The sequence below is a fragment of the Harpia harpyja genome, chromosome 2 (assembly GCF_026419915.1).
Source record: "Harpia harpyja isolate bHarHar1 chromosome 2, bHarHar1 primary haplotype, whole genome shotgun sequence".
NCBI lineage: Eukaryota > Metazoa > Chordata > Aves > Accipitriformes > Accipitridae > Harpia > Harpia harpyja.
The window spans coordinates 3,005,705-3,026,699 of record NC_068941.1 but is presented as its reverse complement, the minus strand read 5'-3'; the positions used below and the strand labels follow the sequence as shown (position 1 = coordinate 3,026,699).

The window sequence follows — 20,995 nt, the reverse complement described above, 5'->3', positions numbered from 1 at the left end:
CAATCCGTGCAGAAAGAGCTGCCGCAGCCGTGCGAGGGAAGCACGTTCATCCTTTTATTGATGGCGCCCGGGACGGGCTGCCATCGCGTGCAGGAACAGCGCGGGCACCCGAAATAGAGGGTGACGCCGGGCGCCCGAGGAGAAAGCCTTTTTTTGGGGGGAGCGGGGAAAGGCTCCTGCCCCCCGCCAAAACCCCGGGAGCAGAGCAAGCGCCGGTGTCGTGCCGTGAAACCCGGCGTATCTCGGCACGGAGGGGTTATATCGCTGCTGTCCCCGCAGAGGAATAAATAACCGCGGCTGGTTATTTATTATGGTACGGGGACAGAGGCAGAGATGAGGCGGGGGGTCTGCGAGGGGGCCGGCACCATCGCTCCGCTCCCCCAGCCCACCGCTCCGCTGCCCGCCGCGGCCGCGCCGCCCCTTCTTTTTTGGTGAAGTTCCTGCAGATTTTGGGGAAGGGGGGGAGGAAAGAAATGAAAATAAAGCGGTCAGGAGGAGGGGAGCGTCCTGCCAACTCGTTTTGATACGCCGCTTGTTTTTCGCTCGCTGGGCGTCGCGTACCTCTGGGTCAGCTTGTGGATGAGCAGCTGGATCCAGGGTGCCTCGGGAGCCACGCACACCTTCTTGTTTTTCTTCAGGGTGAGGCTACAAGGTGACGACACCCACCTCAGCCCCACGCACGCCTCTCCCCCAAAGTTTTTCTAACTGCACCGCAGTCTGCAGAGAAAACCCCTCCAGTTCCCCGGCAGAGTTACGAGCGCACCCCTGCAACCCTTGGGGGTCTCGACCTCGGCTCCGTGAGCCACGCCGGGGGTAACCCCCATTAAAACGGGCAGCGGCATCCCGCGCAACAGCCCGTGCCTTGCAAGAGTCACCGCAAGATTTAGGGGCTTCGGAGAGGGCGCGAACGCCTGCGTGTTTTTGCGCTGGTACCCGAGCGAGCAATTTGCGGGCATTGGTTTGCAGGCTTTCCACTTACATGATCTCCTTCCTCCTGCAGTGAATACCCGGCGGCGTAACGTCGATGGCAAGGATCAGCCCCAAGTTGATGACCTGGGCGGTCGATTTGATGCACTTGCACCTCATGTTGGTCAACAGGCTCTCCAGCGACAGACCTGCGCCCGACAGCAGCCCACAGCCAGGTCTCGGCCCCTCCGGGGGGGAGGCAGCTGGGGATACCCCCCCTCCCTGCCGTCCTCCTGCCACCGTCCCAGTGCCACCATCCCGTCCCCTCCCCGGCACCCACGGGGGTCTTTTGCAGGGACGGGCTCGTGTTAATGGGGTTTGCAGCGGCAAGCGGCAAGGCTAGTCCCTCCCGGCACAGTCTCAAAGCTTTCTTTTCACACGTACGGAGGGGGTTTAGCTTCAGGATTTGAAAACTTAACCAACATTTTACGAATTAAACCCGTCGCCCACCCACCAAGCGCTCGAGTTTCACAGGGGTCTGGAAAAGAAGCCGCTTAAACCCATCAGCCACATCCCACCTCCCGGTCCCAAGCATCCCCCCCAGATTTAAAAGATAAACTCAAAGATGGGCAAGAGACAAATTTGAAAGCTTTGAGGAGCCCATGCTCAGCCCCATCCGGGGCACCCAACGCCTCTACCTAGGCATTTGGAGGGGGAGACGGACGGACGGACAGACACCCCAAGGTCACTCACCGTCCCCCGGCACCAAGTTGCCGAGGAGCAGGGCCAGGGCCAGTGCCGCCGGCAGCGGCCGCATCCTTGCCACCTGCCCCGACCTGCCGCGGGGGGTTCCTTTATAACCAGCCCCCGCCGGGGATTTCACAGGCTGGGAAACGCCGCGGGGCGGGGAAAAAAAGCTGCCCCGCTCTTCGACTTCCCTGCCGTCGCTTCCCCCCCGTTGCACGTGGCCCCCGCCACCTCCCCGCCGAAAAAGGCAGAAACCGCCATGGCCGCCTCCTAAAACCCCCCGTTTGCCCCTTGTTTCTTCATGGAGAAACGCCAGTGACCCCCCCTAGCTCTGCTCCCCATCCCATGGAGGGGGGACTCGCTCCCCCGAGCACCCCCCCAAGTCCCGGCACGCCGCGGAAAGGGACGCGAGTGACGGTGACGGAGGGTTGCCGCTTTTATTGGACCCGTTAGGTTGCGCCCGAAGGGGACACCCAGCCCGTGGCCACGGGCTGGGAGGGTGGGCAAGCTGGGGACTGGCATTTCCAAGGGCTTAAATGCCTAAAACGCAAAGGCAAAAGGGGCTCGGGGCATCACGCAGCTCCCCTCCTTGCACCGGGGCAAGGCGACAGTGGGATGGAGGGAAGAGACGGGGGGGGTCCAGTTTCAGGCCCCGCACATCTGGCCGTCCCGTCGGTGGCAGCTTCCTCTGTGGGGAGGCTCTTTCTTCCTCCTGCCAAAAGCAGAAGGGGAGGAGAAACGTGTGAAGTCTGGTCCCCAGGGGATGCGACTGGTCCCCAGGGGATGCGACTGGTCCCGTCGGGAGCGCGATGTGGAGTGGAGGAGGGCTTACAGGTTGGGGAGGTCCTGCAGGAGTTTCTTCACCCAAGGGGTGTCAGGATCCACGCAGACCCTCTCCAGGCTTTTTAACCTTATCCTAGAAAACACACGGGGTTTCGGCAACGTCGCTTCCCCCTCCTCCAGTGGGGCGGAGCGGGGGGGGGGGGGGCCTCAAGCAGCCAAGCCCCCCTGCGCTTCCCGGAAGGAAAAACAGCGCAAAACTGAAATAATTCATGGAGGATGGGGGGGTGGAGGGGGCTCGTACCCCCCCGGAGCCACTTACACCACCTCGAGGCGCCGGCAGCTGCTCCCCACCGGCCAGACCTCGATGCTGCTGTATTTCCGCGGGGAGATGAAGGCCCTGGTAGTCTTGGCACAGCGGCAGCTCAGGTTGCCGTTGGCTTCCAGAAGAGCTAAAGGAGCACACGGCCACGGCTCACGCATCGCCCCAAAACCCGCTGCCAGCCCCAAAACCCGTTCCGGGCAATGCATCTCCCCCCCCCCCCCCCCACGCCACCGGGATGACCCCGCTTGCAAAAGAACCTTCAAGCCCCGGAGACGGCAGCGGGATGCCGCCTCCGAAAACCTCAACGCCCTTCCCCAGCATCCTCCATCCCCACGCGTGGGGGCACGGGGAACCTCACCTGCATCCCCGGGGCGGTGGGTCACCAGCAGCACCCCCAGGAGCAGGGCCACCCACGCAGCCATGCCGGCCCCATCCCTCGCCCCGGCAGCATCCCCTCTATTTGAGCCGGAAAATAGGAGAAGTGAAGCGGCGCAGGCGGGAGGCCCCGGGGGTGGGGGTCGGGGTGGTTTTTGCCCGTCTCCGTTCCCTGCTGACAGCGCTCGCTGAGATTGCAACGCCGCTGGTAAAAAACAGCTCGGGGTTTAGTGGGAGGCCCCGGGCTTCCTGAAACCAGCTCCGTTTTCCCCTCCCTACGAAGCCAGGTCTTGTAAATATATCGGTCGTTTCCCCCAACGCTTTCCCCCACGTGGCCGCACAAGCCTGGAGGTTTCTGGGGTTATTTTTCTCTTCTGCGTCGTCAGATATTACTCATTTCTCCTGCAACCAGATTTTCCCCCCTGCAAGGTGCATCCCAGCCCCAGCTTTGGTGGAATTTGCTTTTGCTCTTTTCCCCCCGCCGTGGCCGATTATCCCTAAACTCTGCCAAGTGACCTCGCACCCATCCCCTATATTTCCTTACTGGCCTTTACTGCGTTCAAAATCCTTACGGCTGCCTGCAAAACCCCAGCCCTGTCACGAACGCCGGCGCTTGGATTTGGCTATATCCCCCGGCTCCCTGCCAGCAACATCGTGCCCTCAAATCAGCACGCGGGAGACAACAGCTCATGTCGGGATGGAGCTTTGCTTCCCGCCGGCTGGGCCGGGGCTGCCGGACCCTTGCCGGCAGTTCGGGGCTGGGACACGCATCCCGGCTACTGTCGCTGCCTTGGACAAAACTTTCCAGCCCTTGTCTCATTCCTTCACGTAAAAGGGGTTTTTGTTGTGCCTGAGATGCGCCTGGGTGCTGCCCTCGTTCCCCTACCTACAGCAGAAATGCCTCACCTGACCTATATTCAAATGCACATTTTAATGCCTGCAGCATATCTGTGAAAGAGCATCAATACCAGAGTGCCAGATGCAAATGACGATAAATTCAGCTCCAGGAAGGCTACAACAGTGGGGTTTATCAAAGCTCTGCCGAGTTTCTTCGAAGCTAGGAGATCCAGGGAAAAATACAACAGAAGAAGAAAAAAAAACAACCTGAATTTTATTTGACTTGAGCTCTCAGGACGGGACACGCCATGCTGCGTAATAAAAAACCCAGACACACACTCCGTCGATGAGCGCTTCGCACGGAAAGAGTCGCGAAGTCGTTCCTACAGAGACGGGAGCGGCCCCTGCCAAAAAAAGGCTTCACAGCCTATGGGCGAGTAAATAAACGAAGGGTTCATATTCACGCTGATCCAGGCACCGAACGCAGCGGGGAAAAAAAACACCCCCACGAACCTGCCGCGGGGCTGGGCTCAGCAGCGAGCCGCCCTCCCCGCAGCGGCCGACGCCAGGGCCGGGACGTGGGGCTTTGGGGAAAATTGGGGGGGAAGCGAGGGCAAAGTGAGGAGCGGCCAGGTTTGCACGCCTGCACGTCATCTGCCAGCCCGTCTCGGGGCTCTGAGCGTCCACTTCCTTAGCAGGAAACTTATTTTTTCTTCCTGCGAAAAGCAGAAGGAGGGGAAACGTGTGAACGCGGAGAAAAGCGGGTCCGGGGAGGGGGGAGAAAGCTCCTGCCCCAACTGAAGGAAATCGCCGCCGTTTCCCCGGGGTGGGCATCACTCGCGGGGACGTCTCCCGGCCGTCCCTACGCTATGTCGCAAACCCGGGCACGACGAAGAGGAGGGCGGCTTTCCCACCCGATCACCGACGTGCTATTGCCCTCGCAATGAGCAAACCCTGCTCCTGCCATTTCCAACCTCCCACCCCCCAATAATTTTTTTTTTTTTTTTTTGCCAAAATGTTCTCAGAGGCACAAGCTGGGGAGAGCACAACCCACGGACGGCAGCATCGACGACCGAACGCTGCTTTGCACAGCGAGGTCTCACCCCTCGTCGCCTCGGGAGCGGGTCCCTCGGCCCCCGGCAGCCCCCCCAAGAGCCCTCGGTCCCCGCGGGCGCTCCCCAGGACCGCAGAGGCGACGGGATGCCGTCCAGGGCCACCCGAGCCAAAGGGTTTTTCAACAAAGCAACTTACGTGCTAGCGATACGCTTCAGCAGTTTCTTTACCCAAGGGGCGTCAGGATTCACGCACACTTTCCCTGGGGTTTTTAATTTAATTCTGAAACGCAAGGAGAGCTTGTGAGCATCACCCTCCTCTCCAAAGGCAGGGATTCGAGCGGCCCGAGCTGATCTGCAAGGCTCGGCTTTCATTTACAGTGCCAGCGGATCGCAGAAAGCTGCTAGCGACAGAGGGAAGCCACAGGACGGTCAGGAAAAAGCAAGATGCAACATGTTCCCGTGCAGAGCGGAGACCGTGCTTGAAGTGTGTTCAGAGACAATTTTCTCTGTAGACTTACAAATGTATCAACGCCCAGCGGTTAAAGAAATCTTACACTTCTGCTTAACCCGCTGCTCGAGTCAGAACAGGAGTAACGAGATAAGGGCTTGACCCGAGATGCTGTTTGCCCTCAGGAGCGTTGCATATCGGTAGCGGAAAAATTGTTTATGGCTCCTCCTGCCTTGGTGTCCGACGATATGCTTCCTCCAAACTGCAAACACCCCCCACCAGCACGCTCCCCACTCAGCACCAGCATGGGGAAATCATGCTTTCCGTTGCTGGAAAGGGTCATTTAGGTCCTGGGGATCTCTGGCAGGTCGGCTCGGCTGCCTTTCCTCCACTGGAGTTGACCTGGTGTTCCTCAGCCCCGAAGCGTAAGCCAGCTTGCCGGCATTTTTGAAAAGCTTTAGTTTTCAGAAAGAGAGGGGAAAAGCGGGGCGGTTGCAGAAGAAAAGGTGCAGCAGTGGCCCCACTGCTCTGCGGGAGCCGGAGGAGAAAGCAGCTTTCTGCCCCACGAGGCACCCGCAGCACTTACATGATTTCTGTACGTCTGCAGGTGCTTCCCACAGGTCTTATCTCAATGCTTTCGTATCGCTTTGGACTGATGTAGTCCGAAGTTGTCTTTACGCACCTACAGTTGAGGTTTCCGTTCACCTCCAGGATGGCTGAGAAAGAGAGAAGGTAGCAACTTAGAGACAAACGGTGTTATTTAGAGATGCGGCAACTCCGAATCTGTTAGAGAACCAAAGAAACCGTCCCTTCCCGTGCTTTCACTGACAACGCTTTAGAGACCACGGTAAGAAACTGTTATCTGAGCCTCTACCTCGGTGCCCTGCTCTCACACAGCTCCTGAAAGCTGAACCGGGTCCTAACAGAGGAAGACGGTCGCTCTCTTTCCTTGGCTACGAGAAAAACCCTGGGCTAAATGGCCAGGAGGAATCCCCGTCTCCTCCGGTCCCTTTCGGCGCAGGATGCAGGCGATGCCCGCCCACGGCGAGGACCACAGCAGGCTGGGAGCTGACAGCCGTGGAGTATCTCTGCAAAGATGTCAGAAGCTCACCTGCGTGGGCTGAGTGGGACATCATCATCATCATCATCATCATCATAAGCAGCAGCAGCAGCAGCCGCCGCCACGGGAGCACGGGGGCTCCTGTCCCCATCCCAACCGGCGCTCGCATCCTCGCAACAGGCTCAGCCCCCAGAGACGGTCTGAGGAACCGGGTGAAGAAACACCCCTATTTATTTGGGAGGGTCACGCTCTGACACAAGCAGCAAGATTCAAACTTCAGCAGTCACATCTGACCAGCGGACCGTGAAGAGGTGACGTAATTTCTCGGATGCTCCCCGCAGCCGTGTCAGAAACTGAATTTACGATATTATTGATTAAAACCAGCCCTTGGAATCGAGTGCATATTTGGATTCCCTGCGTAATCTTCCCCACACCCTGTTTCTCATTAGCTGCGTCTGTACAAACATCGCCTTTTGTTCCCTTCAGCATTTACCCCTCGACCACAAAAAGAGTCCAGCATAAAATCGGAGCGCAAACCCCGGCTAAGCAGGGGTTTTTTAATGCACTCAGATATTTACATATTTCTTTCTTAGGGCTATAATTCCCCCACGCTATTTTTGCTATCTCTTACATCAGCAAAAATGCCTAGCACCGTACCGGGGAAAAATAATCAAGATCTCTGCTATATGTTTCCACTCAGAGCCTTCAAATCCAGCACTTCGCTGTACGAGTAAAACACCCAGGAAATGCTACGGTACCAGTCATCTCTTGCATCAGTAAAAAGCAAGCTATTCCCACATCTCTGCACATTTGTGACTAAGTGCTGATGCGCCCATTTATCAGCAGCGACCTTCTGGGTACCAGCGGCCTGGGAGTAAAACACAGATGGATGCCAGAGAACGGCAGCAGGAAAAGCAACGGAGCTGGGATGGACTCGGGGATTTGCGAGGGTGAGACCCGAGCCGTCCCCGTGCGGCGCTGGGACTGGAGGGAGAGGGGCTACAGCCCCACCGTTTCCCTTGCGAACATCTCTCTACGTTACGTCCAGAGTGCCCTTCGATAACGCAGGGATCAAATCCCCGTTTGGATCCGCAAGGAGCCGTGGGGCGGCACCAGGGGTAGCTTCAGGGGTCCTCCTATTTGGCCCCATTTAGTAGCCTGTTACAGCACTTCAGACCTGAAATAGTCTGGGCTTAGTTAGACGCGTCCTGCCTGCCTACCGTTTCGGGAAAAAGCAGCTTTTATTACGTTATCAGCTCAGAGGCGCAGTGTGCTCTGTGGTTCGTGAGCCAGTTCTCCATCATTCACGGCAGGGACAAACAAACGGGAGCGGGCAAACTACTGACACCAAAGTAGACGTGTTACGTAGCACTGAGAAACCGTAGGAGCGTATAAAAAGGGACGTCGGACCAGGCACATCCTTACAATGCCGCAGAGCCACGTGCCCACAAGGCTTTAAGGCTTTATTCTGGCAACGCGGCATCCTCCGGGCCTTACACACACGGAGATACGCCTGCCCATTTTGGGGGACCATTGCCTGGTGCTTGTTCCTCCACACATTTCCCAGCGTCTCTGGGGTTTCTTTCAAAATGAGCCGTCGAAGGACTGAAGTGACGCGTTTCGGCACGCAAGGGGTCAGTCCTGTAATGCCGACACCTTGGGCTCTCACACGGGATATTCAAGGGCCACCGCCGCAAGGCGACGGCCGCACCAGCACCCCACGCTCTCGGGTTTTGGTGGGACAGGGACTGGCCTGAATAAGGCAAGTTCACCAGCCGGGAAGCAAAAGGGGAAGGGGACACATGGCCACGATTGCGAGGCAAGGAGGAAGGAAGAGGGCAGAAGAAAAATGTTGTGGTTGCGTGATAACGTTGTAATTCGGAGCTTTCAAATCACATCAGCATTTTATATAGTAACAAAATGGTAAACTAATAAAAAAAAAAAAAAAAAAGTCTTCCACTCAAACTGTAAGCTACTTATCTTTCTCTTAAAGAGTCTTTTTTCCTCCAAGATAGGTCCAAAAGTCTTGTGAAGATCTTGGTCAAGAGATCAAGGTCAAAAGCGGACAAGCGAGGAGTTTAACTCCCTGTACATCAGGGTCGCAGAGAGGCCAGGGAGAATTTCCATGAGCTATTCCCAAAGTCCTACGGAGGGAATGAGAGCCTTGCTGCTATGGCAGCGGAAAAGGAGATGGCTTTAAAACCGGGTTTTGTTCAATACTTTCAGAGTTTTCAATTTCCTAGCAGAGAGTTATTAGAAGGAGCCCAACCTAAGACTGGTTTAAGTGGTTTTGCTGGGTCATGGCAGGGGTCTCTTCAAACAAAAGTCTGCAAGACGGTGGGGAAGGCAGCCGTTTACCAGGAGACATGACCGGTCACCTACTCAAAGTGCTACGGAGGCACTAAAAAAAGTTTCAAGCTGTTTCTGAAGTTCATGACTTCTAAAATGATCCTGCTTTTACAGCTGGGGAAAACAGGGAGAACTGAAAGCAACTTTCCCCAGAGCTGCATGGTGGAGAGGACGGAGTCGGGGCACACCGCCGGTGCCCCAAGCGTGGCTCTTCCACGACTGAAGAAAACCAACACCAGCGCTGGCAGTGCTTAGGAAAACTGGTACGGGAAGAAGTTACCCCTGGGAGACATGCAGCGGGCAGACCAAGATAACTCATCAGTGAGATCACGCCCCAGATCTGTGGCTACAGGGCAGGTGTCCATCTCCCGGCTACCCTGGAAAGAAGTAGGAGCTACAGAAGCGTGTTTTGGCTGGATGGATTTAGAGAGGCGGCTTTAGAGGGGTCCTGGGTCATCAGTTCGGCCACAGTGACCTCAGTTTTAGCCTAGGGTAAATGTTTGCCCCCAGACCTATGCAAGATTCCAGGTGCTTTCACCGAGGTTGTCTCCTCTAAGGATGTGCTGCTTTGTGCTGGTACGTTGCTTTATGCCTGTCCTCGCAACACTTCTTCCACGACCGTCGTGGTGATCGTTAACTCACTTTGTACCCAGGATGAAACCCCCACGTCCCTCGGGGGGAGGACGGGAGGGCCTCTTCTTCATTGCGAGCACGGAGAAAGTTGTCTCCTCCGCAGAGGTGGCCTCGGCAGCAGCTCCCTTCCAAGGAGGAGAAGTCAACGCTGCCGGGACAAAAATAACACGCTCACCCTGGGGCTGCAGAGAAGCGGCAGCCATCAGGGCATCCTTTGGGCAGGCAGTGCCACCCAACAGCGTCCTTGGCCTGGCCCATGGGTGCTTCTGGAAAGACGGTTCGAAGCGCGGGCTCAGCTCTGCGGTTTCGGGTGCTGGGGTTGGCATGGCAGTCATGGTCTACACGGCTACGAAGATGAACGGAGCATAACCGGCGGTTCCCTTTCAGGCGCACCCTCTTGATTCATACCTAGAGGCAGATTTTCATAGTGAAGCCCAGCTCTGGCTCCATCCCTGAAGCCACGCGCTTGGGTTTCCCCCAGGACACTGGGGTAGTTTGGTGAATCCCCGCCACATGGCCCCAGAAGACGTGCATTTGCCTAGCTGGTCCTCAAGCTGCTACAAGTTTCTGCTTCGGGTAGGAAAGGTGAAATAAATGCGGACGCGGCGAGAATGGAGAACTTGACTGAGATGCTGTAATCCCAGGGTTTCTGAATTGTCTTGGTAGTAGTCACTGTGGTTTTGATGTATGACTAACATGGATATTGATAAACATTGTGGTGTTTTCTCAGGAAGGAAAAGCTTGCAGTTATTGCGGGCAGCTAATATTTGTGCATGCTGAGTGGTAATTCTGAAAAGGGAGAAGGAGGGTGAGGACCTAGCCTGCGACTATATGTAAGCTAACCGCTTCCTGGATGCCAGTAATTCAGAAGAGTGGCCCTCACATGTTGATCTGTGGACTTATCCAGGCCAGCATCAACTGAAACGTGTTAGAAATATCCTAACAGCTTCTGTATTTTCTGCAGCAGCTATACTTTTGCAGGGAAGAGTTTGATTTGAGTCATTTTTTATTTCTGTTATGTTTAGCAGATGTTTTAAATTTTTTTTACACCCACTGAATCCTCCAGACATCCTTCCCACGGTACCTAAATCAGAGGCCCACAAAAACGTGGTGCAAATACCTCCCAAAGGCCAGGACCATGGCAGGAAAGAAGTGCTCCGCTGCCTGGCTTTGCTGTGCTTCTACAGACATTAAACTGCTTAAAACCACGTCATGTAGTGGCAGCAACCCATAGAAAGCCTCAAGTTAGTTGAGCGAGGTCAAACATTTCCTTGAAGACACTGAAAAATAGGTGATGGGAAATGAGAGAGGAGGTAGGTGAGCCATGTGTGGAAAGCAGAAGAGAGCTCATGCTCTTTGGCAGACGGAAACTGGAGGTTTTACATGCCTGAGCCCCCTCTGGAAGATGAGCATGGAAAACCTGTCACAGCATCAACAAACACAGGAGCCAGGGATGGAGCGAGAACTTGGTCTGTAACAAGGCAGCTTCCAAGAAGAGTAGAAAATGGCCTGAGCTAAGCGGAGCAGGAGGAAAAAAACCCAAAAAACAAAAACCCTTTTCCATGTTTGAGCAGGATGGGCAGAAACCCAGCCCTGATGTAAATGCCATGGAGATGCCGGCTCTCCTGCCCTTCAGCGAGGACCTGCGTGCTCCACCAGCAAGCGCGTAAGGATTTGCAAGAGGCTGCGTTGGAGACATCCGCAGCAGGCAAACCTCTCGGCCACGCTGAAACCACTAGGTTTGTTTTGAGAGAAAGTGAACTTTCAGCACACCTCTCCTTTCTCCACAACTCACCCAGCGCTCCTTGCGGGAGAGATAAAAAACTGTTGCTTGGTTTGGTTTTTTTTTTATAATTACCCCCCCCCCAAAACCCCAACTGCAGTGAATTGACACCACTGTGGTTTGTGGTCCATCATCTGCTTCTAAGATAACGATGCCTCCTGCCAAAACCTGAGGGAGAGCTGCACCCACACCTATTTCAGCGACAACCAGTTCAGCACTGCATGAAAACCCAGGCAAAGGCACCCAGGACCAGAGCACAGCGTTGGTTTCTCTCTTATCATACAAAAGTGTGTCTTGGCTGCTTCGTGCGGTGCCCAGTTTCCAGCCCAGGGCTCCTGCCAGCCCTACTGGGATGTTCTCCATCCCCTCGTGCCTCCTACACCTCAAAACTATGTTCCCAACCAGCCTGTGTTCATTTATGCACATACGAAAAGAACTTCTTTAGCCCTTTTTTTCCCCTGATGTCCCTTCTCCTGGCTGCATTTTAAGAAGAATTGCTCCCTTTATACAACTGGCCTTCCTTTCCTCCAAAATATGAATAGCCCAAATCTGCAAAAAATAACACCGATGCGAGGGTACAGCCCAGGGGAAGGGAATGACTGACCAGGACGTGTGGATCTCCCAGGCCCTGTGCTGGTGGCTACCAACTCAGTGGAGTTTTATTTGTACTCAGATACAAAACAGACGGTCCTTACTGCAGCAGACGCCAGGTATAGAAGTGAAATTTCCACACGAGAGCACCAGAATTAGCCAAAGCCTAACGAAATCAGTCCAAAATCAGGTTGTTCAAACCAGCTATCGAGCTCGCTGTCACTTGCTGTCTTCGAGCGAAGGTGCACAGGCTTGCTGGTGACGTGGCATGGGGACAAAAATTCATTTTTGGCTCATTTTTGGAGATACCAGAGCGGTGTGATGACACCTCTGCTCTGCATATCTGCAAGCGGCTGAAAAAACCTACTGTGGGCATCTTTAAAAGTAGGGCTCAAGTATTTGGTCTGCTTGAGGGCTAAAGAAAGGGAATAATACAGTAAGAGGGAGCTTTGAAAGGGGATGGATAAGGAGGAAGGGGAAAAGCTCAGAGCAAGAACAAAAGCTCGATCGGCGTGAGAGAAATTTTAAAAAACTTTGAAGAAATGTGAATTCGATATGCCTGCCTCCCCGGTCAATCCTGAGCCATAGGACCTCTGCAGAGCAGCAACGGGGTGCTTTCTGCCAAAGGGAAAGCAGTGGTACACGTTCAGCAACATGTCAGAGCGTGACCCCAGAGCAGGGACAGTTTCTGGGACACTCCGTCCACCCCAGAGATGCAAATGGTACCAAGCAAGCGGAGGAGAAAATCCCCGGACCGCTGTGCTAATTTGCACTTGCTGCTAGAAAAGCACGCTGGAGAAATACCCCGGCACCCCCGCACTTCTCCGCCTGAAGCTCTCGCTTTGTTTCAAATACGAGTTAATCCGAAATGAACCCAACGCGAAGCAGAGAAGCAGCGTTATTCCTCAAAAGGCACGGCGGAAAAGCAGAAAGCTCTGTGCTGCCTGGCACGAAAAAAGGCGAAGCGGGAACGAAACCCAAGAGCTTTACCAAAAAGTGTCGGTGGCTCGGCCGCAGGTCTGGGCTCCGTCTCCGCACATTTGCATGGGGGTGCAGGAACCGGTCTAGACGCTGCAGGTGCTGCCGAGCGAACGCCGTTAGCAATTTGCATAGGGGCTTCGTGCGACGGTGACGACTCGACCCCCCCCGGCGCGGGAGGAAGACGATGATGAGTTGAAACGAAGTCAGGCTGCGACAGGGAAGGGAGCCAATAAATTGCAAGCCGGCACATTATAAGCGAGACGTGCCTGTTGACATGGCCCTGCTGCTCTTGTTGTAGAGTTGGTGAGACTTCAAGCCGACGTCCTCCGCGTCTCCGCCGGCTGGGAGGAAGGTCTCATGCTTTTAGCACTTCATTCTTGGGCGAGCGAAGAATTGGTCCAGGTCTAAATTACAATGGCTAGACCAAAACGTGCTCCTGGAAACTCCCCCAAGCTAGACCTAGCCTGCGCTTCGCAAGATGGGAAGTTGCCATACTCAAAGGCGGCCCCCGCAACCGCCCAGCGCCTTTGCCTGGAATAGAAAGAGGATGCTGCAATGCCGGTGAGGATGCTCCAGCGCTTCAGGAGACTTACGCAACGGGTGCTAAAGAGAAAAAGCTGAATCAGAGCGGCAGGGTTACATCGCCTGCTCGTCCTGCAGCGCCGACGATCCAGCCGAGCCCACGGTGCCGGTGGGAGGCCGGGTATCGAGCACATCGCTGCGGCAGCTCAAGGTTTTAGCTGTCTTCTGCATCTGTGTCAACAATTGCACCTCTAGCTGGGTGCCTGGAAAAAGGTATTAGACGCGGGGTACTGCCACGATACGGAAGGATTCAGGCGAGCTTTTACCGTTGGACCTTTCTGCTCATGACAAGGAGGAAAGAGGTGCCAAAAATGCCACAAAGGCCAAGGTGCTGGTACGCAAGCATGTTTCCCCTCTGTACCTGAGAGACCCGCCTCCTGAAGGCAGATCTTAATTGCTTGAGCTGAATTACATCCTATTTGGGTAATTTATTTCGGCAAACACTAAGCAACAGTCCTGCCACCAACCTCCCAAAGAGCATTATGGCAAGGTCTCCTCCCCTTCTCCTCAGAGTTTGACATCTTGATAAATGCAGCTAGAAGCTGGCAGGCTTGCTTAAAGTGGTATTTTTTTTTTTTTTGGTTTTTTTCCAAATATTAGTGGTTTCCATTTTAGTTGAGTCAGTAATTAAGCTGTGTCCATGTTATTTGGCTTGCAGAATAACCCATAACTATTATTTCTGGTAGAGCTAGACGGTCTTGACCCTTTTTCTACTGGTTAAGTCAGAAGACAGTAACTCATCTTCAGAAACGTAGCGCCTCTTGCTTTTTTCTAGCTTGACACAAGCTTCCTCAACCACAACAACCAACCTCCTTGATGTCTAGTGGCACGTCTCCGCTTCACACGTATGTTAATGACTCATTTCCCAACAAAAGTCATCTCTTTCCAGACTATCTGAGTTTGATTGCCACGGCATATATGACCTTTGTCTCCGCTGTTTTCCACCCATTCAAAGCGGTATTTACAGATCTTGTGCTTGCAGTAGCTTGACATTTCCCATCTGACCGAGTAATGTCCTCCCTACTTGCAAAGTTCACCAACCACGCATGAGGTCCAGCTCCCCACCTCAAAGCAGGGTCTCGCCTGATGAGGTCCAGGCTGATTAAGTAACCCGAACGTGACAGAAGCTAGATGAAGGGTTTGCAAATCCCCGTTGCCCACAGGACCCACCTCTCCAAGTGGGAATTGCACACAGGGATCCCAGCCTTGTGCATTCACAGCCTAGGATGACCTACCTAGAGGACGGGAAGCCAGCAAGGCAGGATGACCAGCTAAATGGACCAGAAGATGAGCCACAGTCCCGCTCTGAAGCGAAGAGACGCAGAGAAGCCACCCGAGCACTAGTCCTCGCAATGCACAGCTACCTACACCAAGATCTGCTCTATAGAGCTGGTACAGTTTAAGTGACACGGCCAAAGGAGAAGGACGTGCCCAGCTACCTTTGAGAGCCTCACTAGCCCCGTCCGACGAGCATTTCTGCCTGTCATGTCTACAGATGCCTCTCCAAGTCCTAGGCCCACTGGCCTACGGTTGCCATCCTGCCAGGGTTAATCACTGCTGAGGGTCACGGGAGTCTGCGAGGGGTGGGAGGCTACTCGGCTATTAAAAGTTCGTGGGGAAGGAGAAGGTTGAGATACGTGCGAGATGGCTGAGGGGATGGGATTACGCATGGGGAGTGGGGAAGTCCCACCTCCCGGGACATCTCGGTCACATCCAGCCACGGCTGCGGGAAGGACCGCTGCGTGCCAGCCCCATCCAGCCTCCCCTCCCAAGCTACTGGGGGATGATGTTTCTGGCTGGGGTCCCAACCCCGGTGCCGCACAACGCACTGGAGTATATCGCTTCTGCCACGAGGCACTTCATACCCTAACATACCAGGAACGGACTCAACCTCGACCACCAGACTTGGGTTTACACCTAGAGTCGTTACTTTCATTAGTGTCCACTTAATGTTTCGAGGCCTTCCCACATCCTCTTTTTGCCAGATGTCTCCCCACCTCTTCTCCTTGGGGAAGATGCTTTCCCCACATTTCACCCGCAAGCCACCGTAGGAGTAGTTATATTAAAAAAAAAAAGGCGAGCCACGAGCGACTGTTCTCTAGCAGCGAGTAGAAGTGCACGTGGTAAAGAGGGGAAATCCAGGTCTCCACCGAGAAGGAACCATGTCGCTGCAATACGAATGTCTTTTGGGGAGACGAGCGGCCCCCCCTGCCCCTGGAAAGCCCCTTCTCAACCGTTTCTCTTGGACCCAGCACCCCTGAATCAGCACTTCGAGCATCAGAGCCTTGCGCGTGCTGCCAACGCAGCTACCCGGAGATGCTCTCGACAGGGAAGTAGAAACTCAAGCCCAACTTCTGCAAAGGACGTAAATCTCACCAGCTAAGAGAATCAATACTGAAAGGAGTTGTCTCGCGGCTAAAATAATCCAACATCGCTTCAGGTTTGGGGGGATGAAAGAAAGGCTGGTCGACCTCACAAGTCATGCTCAAGGCTGGAAGGTCAGCAAGCTCTCGCCTGCCGGGTGGAAACGGGGAGGCAGATGAAAGGCCAGCATGCAGGGAGAGAAGAAAGGCTTAGGGAGATACTGGAAAGTGAAACCAAGAAGCATAAACCCATAGAAACCATGAAATCTGCTTTGATCTTTCCTCAGCTTTTATCTCAGTTGTCGCTTACAAAACACACCCTGAAAACTAATAAGGCCTAAAAAGTCACATCTATCGCAGGGCGCAGCCTTGGGTTGGATCCAGAATGTCCCTGAAGCTATTTGTGCATCCCCCCCTCCCTTTCATACCCCACCTTCCCGCAGCTGGGGTGACTGCCTCTCGCAAGCACAGACTAGAGCATCTCCTGGCTTGAAGTTTTGTTGTGTGAGAAAGGTTTCCCATCCCAAACCTGAAGTTTCCTACCCCTGCTAGCCATGTGCAAACGGAAAACCGGGGAAAAGCAGTTTTTACCCAACCGGACCGATTTTTCGGGGGTACGCACCAAGGAAGCTGATCTAGAGAGGAAAGCTCCTGGCTTGATCTCAGCCTGAAGAAGAAAGGTATTCCACTTAAATTTTTCTCCCACTGTTCATTTCCCAGCGATCCAGAAAGGATTCGTTACTACTCTCCTCCTCCTTCCATGCTCCTCTCAGCACGGCGATTTATTCCCTTCAGGTCAGAAAGGGCCGTTCCAGTCCCATCTACATCGGCAAGTAGCCTGGACCAACACGACACCCGCAAAGCATTGACCAGTGTGAAGACCGGGCACCCAGACTCTATGCACGCATCAGGGGGGGCTTTTTCGTTTTCATTCTTGACCCAGCCTAGTCCAGTTTCGTAGACCAAACACCCACTGGAGGCTGGCCCACGTCTGCTGTGCTTTGTCGTCCCGCTTAGTTTTACCAGAAGGGAACCGAGTTCATGCCCGTGAAGACCACCCCATCGGATGAAGCACAGCATTGTGAGCGGGGATGCTGGGGATGTTTGGTCCAACAAAGAAAAAAAAAAAAAAAAAAACCCCACCCCTCCAAAACAACAAAAAAACCAACCCAGCCACCCAACCCTAGTGATCCAAACCGAAACACTAATGTAAATGCACCCTAAGACCGGTTCAGCCCAAATTGCCTCATCGTAGCGAGCCCCAGACTGTTTCTTCTTTCAGAAACATGCTGCACCAGAAAAAAGGGAGAGCGGGGCACCCGCAGCGAGAGGGAGCACAGGTTTTCTCTGTCCCGTGGATGTGGTGGAAGAGATGGGGGGGGGAACATTAGTAAGCTGAATAACGGCGTGGGTACTACAAGAACCAATCCATCTATTTGCCACAACCCTGCAGGAGAATTCAGCTATCCCTCTTTATAATTGCCACGTTAATCCCACTTTTGAACACCACTATATTTTTACGACAGGAAGGAAGAGGCATTGCTATTCAGAGTATGAAAAGCCCACGATGTACAAAGGACCGGATTAGCTTCTGGGGAAAGGCAAAGCAACCAGTTGCAAAATACCTGGCAGCGAGACCACGCACACCCTGACTGCGTGGAGGAAAGGCGCACAGGCTGTGGTAATAGACCCGCGCCACTAATTCTGCCACTACGGGCTGCTCAAGGAGGAGCATTCCATGAGGCACGTTCCGGGTTTTTTGAGGTTCATTCCCACCGTAGAAATCCACGCAAATAAAGAAAAACCCGATGGCTTGTCCTACGGCTTTGCCTTAAACTTCTGCAAGACACAGTCCATCGTGAACGGAGATGTTTACTTTGAGTCAGCACAGGCATCTGCATGTACGAGAAGATCGTGCCTTGCGCAGTACTGGAGAACCCGAGGTGATGAAGGGTCAGTGATCATCATAACAGCTTAGAAATGATCTGAGAGTGATTTTTAAAACCTACAGGGAAACACAAATTCTTTGCATTTGGGGGTATATAATCACTATAGTTGACTTAAACCCAACGCCTAACAGGAATAGCTCCTAATTCCAACCCCCATCTAAGAAAAAGAAGGAAGACAGCTGAGTTGAGAAGTCAAAATATTGGAAGGAGCCAGAGAAACTGGTCAGACCTTCAAAACCAAAGGGGCACCAGGCTGCACCGGACTGCAGTCAGAGTATAGGACATACCCTTCGGAAGCGCGTGCTTCCCAGCAGCCGTGCCAGCCCTTTCCAGACTGAAACACACGGATGGCTGGCGCTGACATGATAATACATGTCTTTCCGAGAAGGCATGCATTTACGGCTGAACACGCGTGGCGTTGCAAAACAAAGATGCTAATAGGGTCAATGCAACGTTAAAATCTTATTTAGAGGTTCAGTGATAGAAAGCAGAAAGAAGTGCAGCGTCTGCTGAGCACTGCAGATGAAACCCTTTAGTTTTGCTCTATCCTTTACACCATTATAGCCCTGCTGCCTACTTGAAGGCTTAACAAGGCATTTAGACACGTTGTGTGTCTCCAGTCTCATAAAACCATCCATATAAAACAGAAAAAAGGCACACTTACAAAGGTCTGGAGGCAAAGGCAAGCACTGAACATGACACAGTTCGAAATACCTTTTTTGACTACATGGGTACTTGCGCAGGTTATTTTCCAGGGCTCAGAAGGAAAAAAGAAAAAAAAAAAAAAAAAGACATCTTGAAACACCTTTATTAAACAAGTGACCCTGCTATTCAGTCACTTGAACCTGTTCATTTTTTGTCCAAAGCAAGCAGCAAGCCAGTACATCAGCAAACCACCTGCTGCAGGCTGGATTGGACAAAAAAAAAAAAAAAAAAAAATTATCGAAGGTGTGATGGGCTGAGCTGGGTGCAGGGTGGGAGCATCCAGGGCCAGAGGGTGCTAAGCCACAGCCAGCGAGCGAGTGTGCACACCCCGACATCTCCTGGTGCCTTGGGGTGTAACGAAGACACCGGCACCGGCTTTGCAGAGAGGCTCCCAACCGGGGGAAAACCCTTTCTTGAAGAAAAAAAAAAAAAAAAAAAATTATTAAATCTCACTGGCTTCCTAATTGAGGGAACATCAGTTTGACATAACTGATATCTGAGGGAAACTTGCTTTCATTTGTTTCTATAAATATTTATCTTTTTCTTTCCTGCCAAATACCCTCTGTGAATCATACACAAGATAAACTCCTGCCCTCCCCTGCACCTGGATTTGTCAGTAAGCAACCTTTTCCTTTCCTTAGTTTGCTGGTCCCCCAAGGAAGACGCACAGATTGCTTGGAAGAAAACTACAACGAATATCCTGTAGAAAACGTGGATTCTTTAACACATCAACTACTTTGACAAACACAGAAATTTTTCTTCTTTTTTTTTTTTTAACGTCTAGGGTCTCTTTTTCCTTGTTCAAACCACAGTAAAGAAGCAAAATCGCCAAAGGGCTATAACATTTGTGCTTCACTTTAGAGAAGTATCACAGATGAGGAGGACTGTGACGTGATCCAAGCTGACCCTCCCCAAATCTATCTGATTATGGTCCTGTATTAAAGTGCGTTTTCCAATGAAGTGAGGTCATCTGTTGCGTGTTGTTCTGGCATCAGACAAACGGGATTGGGACTCAAATCAAGTTTGGCGCTGTATTTCAGATTGGTATTTCAGATTTGTACTTGGGAGTACTGTTTGCTAGCAAGTTGATTTAAATGAAATTTTATTTACTTATTTATTTTATTATTCCAATGAGGTGCTGCTTATACTCCTTTTTCACCTCTGAAGTTGCGACTTTACTTTTAAATAGCAAAACGAATCAAGGAACGGTAAGTCAGATCCCGGCGTTACGCCCTTTCTCCTTGATTTATATATACATCCACTGGGAGACAGTGAGGAGCCACTGAGGCGGCTTGGGGATTTAAGGGTCTGAATTTCAGCTGACAAAAATCCAACCTCCTGTTTGATGAATGGGCTACCGGACGGAGTGAAACCCCTTCTTGTGCTCACCCTAGACAACGAGGTCTCCCCAAAGCTTTCCCCTTCGCTGATGCAGAACAAGCATCCAAGCTGCAGTAACTGGAAATAGTGAGCCGGAGCAGAAGGTCGTTAAGGCTAGAAAGGGTTTTTCCTCTCCCGGACAGGGGATTTTCTTTCCTACAGTATTTGCTGAGGACATCTAACTGGATATCAATGGTCTCGGTGGCAGTAGTAGTGGGTATTTCACCCGGCAGTTTGGGCTGTGTGGAAGGCAGAGGTGATATACAAGGGAGGTGCTTGGAAAGACATTTCCCCAACATAACACGTCCACATAAAATATCACCTTAGCGTAACAAAATGAGGGACTTTCCTTCTGCCTCTGAGCATGGGACTGGGGAATGTGGGCAGCTTAAATGCCCGCATCGTGTAGATACAGGATTCAGACTTGCCACGGCAGAAGCTAGCTCCGTAAAAAAAAAGCACCAGCTAGGTTCTCACTTTGCAGTGACACCACAGGATTCATGTACGGCAAGTCAGGAAAAAAAAAAAAAAAAAAAAAAAGCCTTCTCCTTTAGTTTCAGAGCTGTATTATTCCATTGCACCGGTCTCAAGGCACAGCTATGGTAGCTAAACAGTTTGTGCGACACACATACTGATACCCAGAATATTTTTTTGCCCTTCTCATAGGAAGACATTTAATCTGGTTTGAGAAAAGACCCTCAGAATGGCTATACTGGGTGAGATAGGGAGCCCAGTAACTAACTCATTGTGCGCAGGGTCCGGTGGCGGATGCATGGACAGGAGCGGACATACAGACAAACAGACACCGAAACTTCCCCCGAGCCCTTTCCAGCGCCTGCACATGTGTCCGTATTCAGCAGTTATGTGAAAAGCTGGTGGAAAGCAGGGCTCCCAGGGAGGCTCAGAGCTCAGCACCACTAGAGAGCGGCAGACACCAGCTGAGCAGGGAAAAATGGAGTGGGAAGGGAGATTTTTGTACTGGGAATCCACCCAAACGTCCAGGTCACAGGCAGAAGATGACAGTCAAAGCTGACCGACAGTACAGGAAAAATTTTAACAGCTTTGGAGGTGTTACATGTGACCGCTCTCATCACGGAGGGTTGGGTTTTTTTCCACTGCCCTCCCTTAAGAAAAGCAATTTTCCAA

At 52.8% G+C, this 20,995-nt stretch overlaps 3 protein-coding genes across 3 annotated transcripts; all 3 read right to left on the bottom strand.

Annotated features, from left to right (window-relative positions):
• Positions 1–172: 172 nt before the first annotated feature.
• LOC128139102 (interleukin-8-like) lies at positions 173–1,729 on the bottom strand. The gene is made up of 4 exons (XM_052781035.1): positions 1,660–1,729; positions 980–1,115; positions 562–645; positions 173–440 (listed from the first exon to the last, which is right to left on the bottom strand). The coding sequence occupies exons 1-4, from the start codon at positions 1,721–1,723 to the stop codon at positions 302–304; spliced, it is 423 nt and encodes a 140-aa protein (XP_052636995.1). The 5' UTR covers positions 1,724–1,729; the 3' UTR covers positions 173–301.
• A 525-nt stretch (positions 1,730–2,254) lies between these two features.
• LOC128139101 (alveolar macrophage chemotactic factor-like) lies at positions 2,255–3,188 on the bottom strand. The gene is made up of 4 exons (XM_052781034.1): positions 3,117–3,188; positions 2,756–2,885; positions 2,486–2,569; positions 2,255–2,365 (listed from the first exon to the last, which is right to left on the bottom strand). Exons 1-4 carry the CDS (start codon positions 3,178–3,180, stop codon positions 2,299–2,301), a joined length of 345 nt encoding a protein of 114 aa, XP_052636994.1. The 5' UTR covers positions 3,181–3,188; the 3' UTR covers positions 2,255–2,298.
• Positions 3,189–4,408: 1,220 nt separating this feature from the next.
• On the bottom strand, positions 4,409–6,702 carry LOC128139100 (alveolar macrophage chemotactic factor-like). Its single transcript, XM_052781033.1, has 4 exons — positions 6,585–6,702; positions 6,060–6,189; positions 5,222–5,305; positions 4,409–4,686 (listed from the first exon to the last, which is right to left on the bottom strand). The coding sequence occupies exons 1-4, from the start codon at positions 6,700–6,702 to the stop codon at positions 4,674–4,676; spliced, it is 345 nt and encodes a 114-aa protein (XP_052636993.1). The 3' UTR covers positions 4,409–4,673.
• Between the last annotated feature and the right edge of the window lie 14,293 nt (positions 6,703–20,995).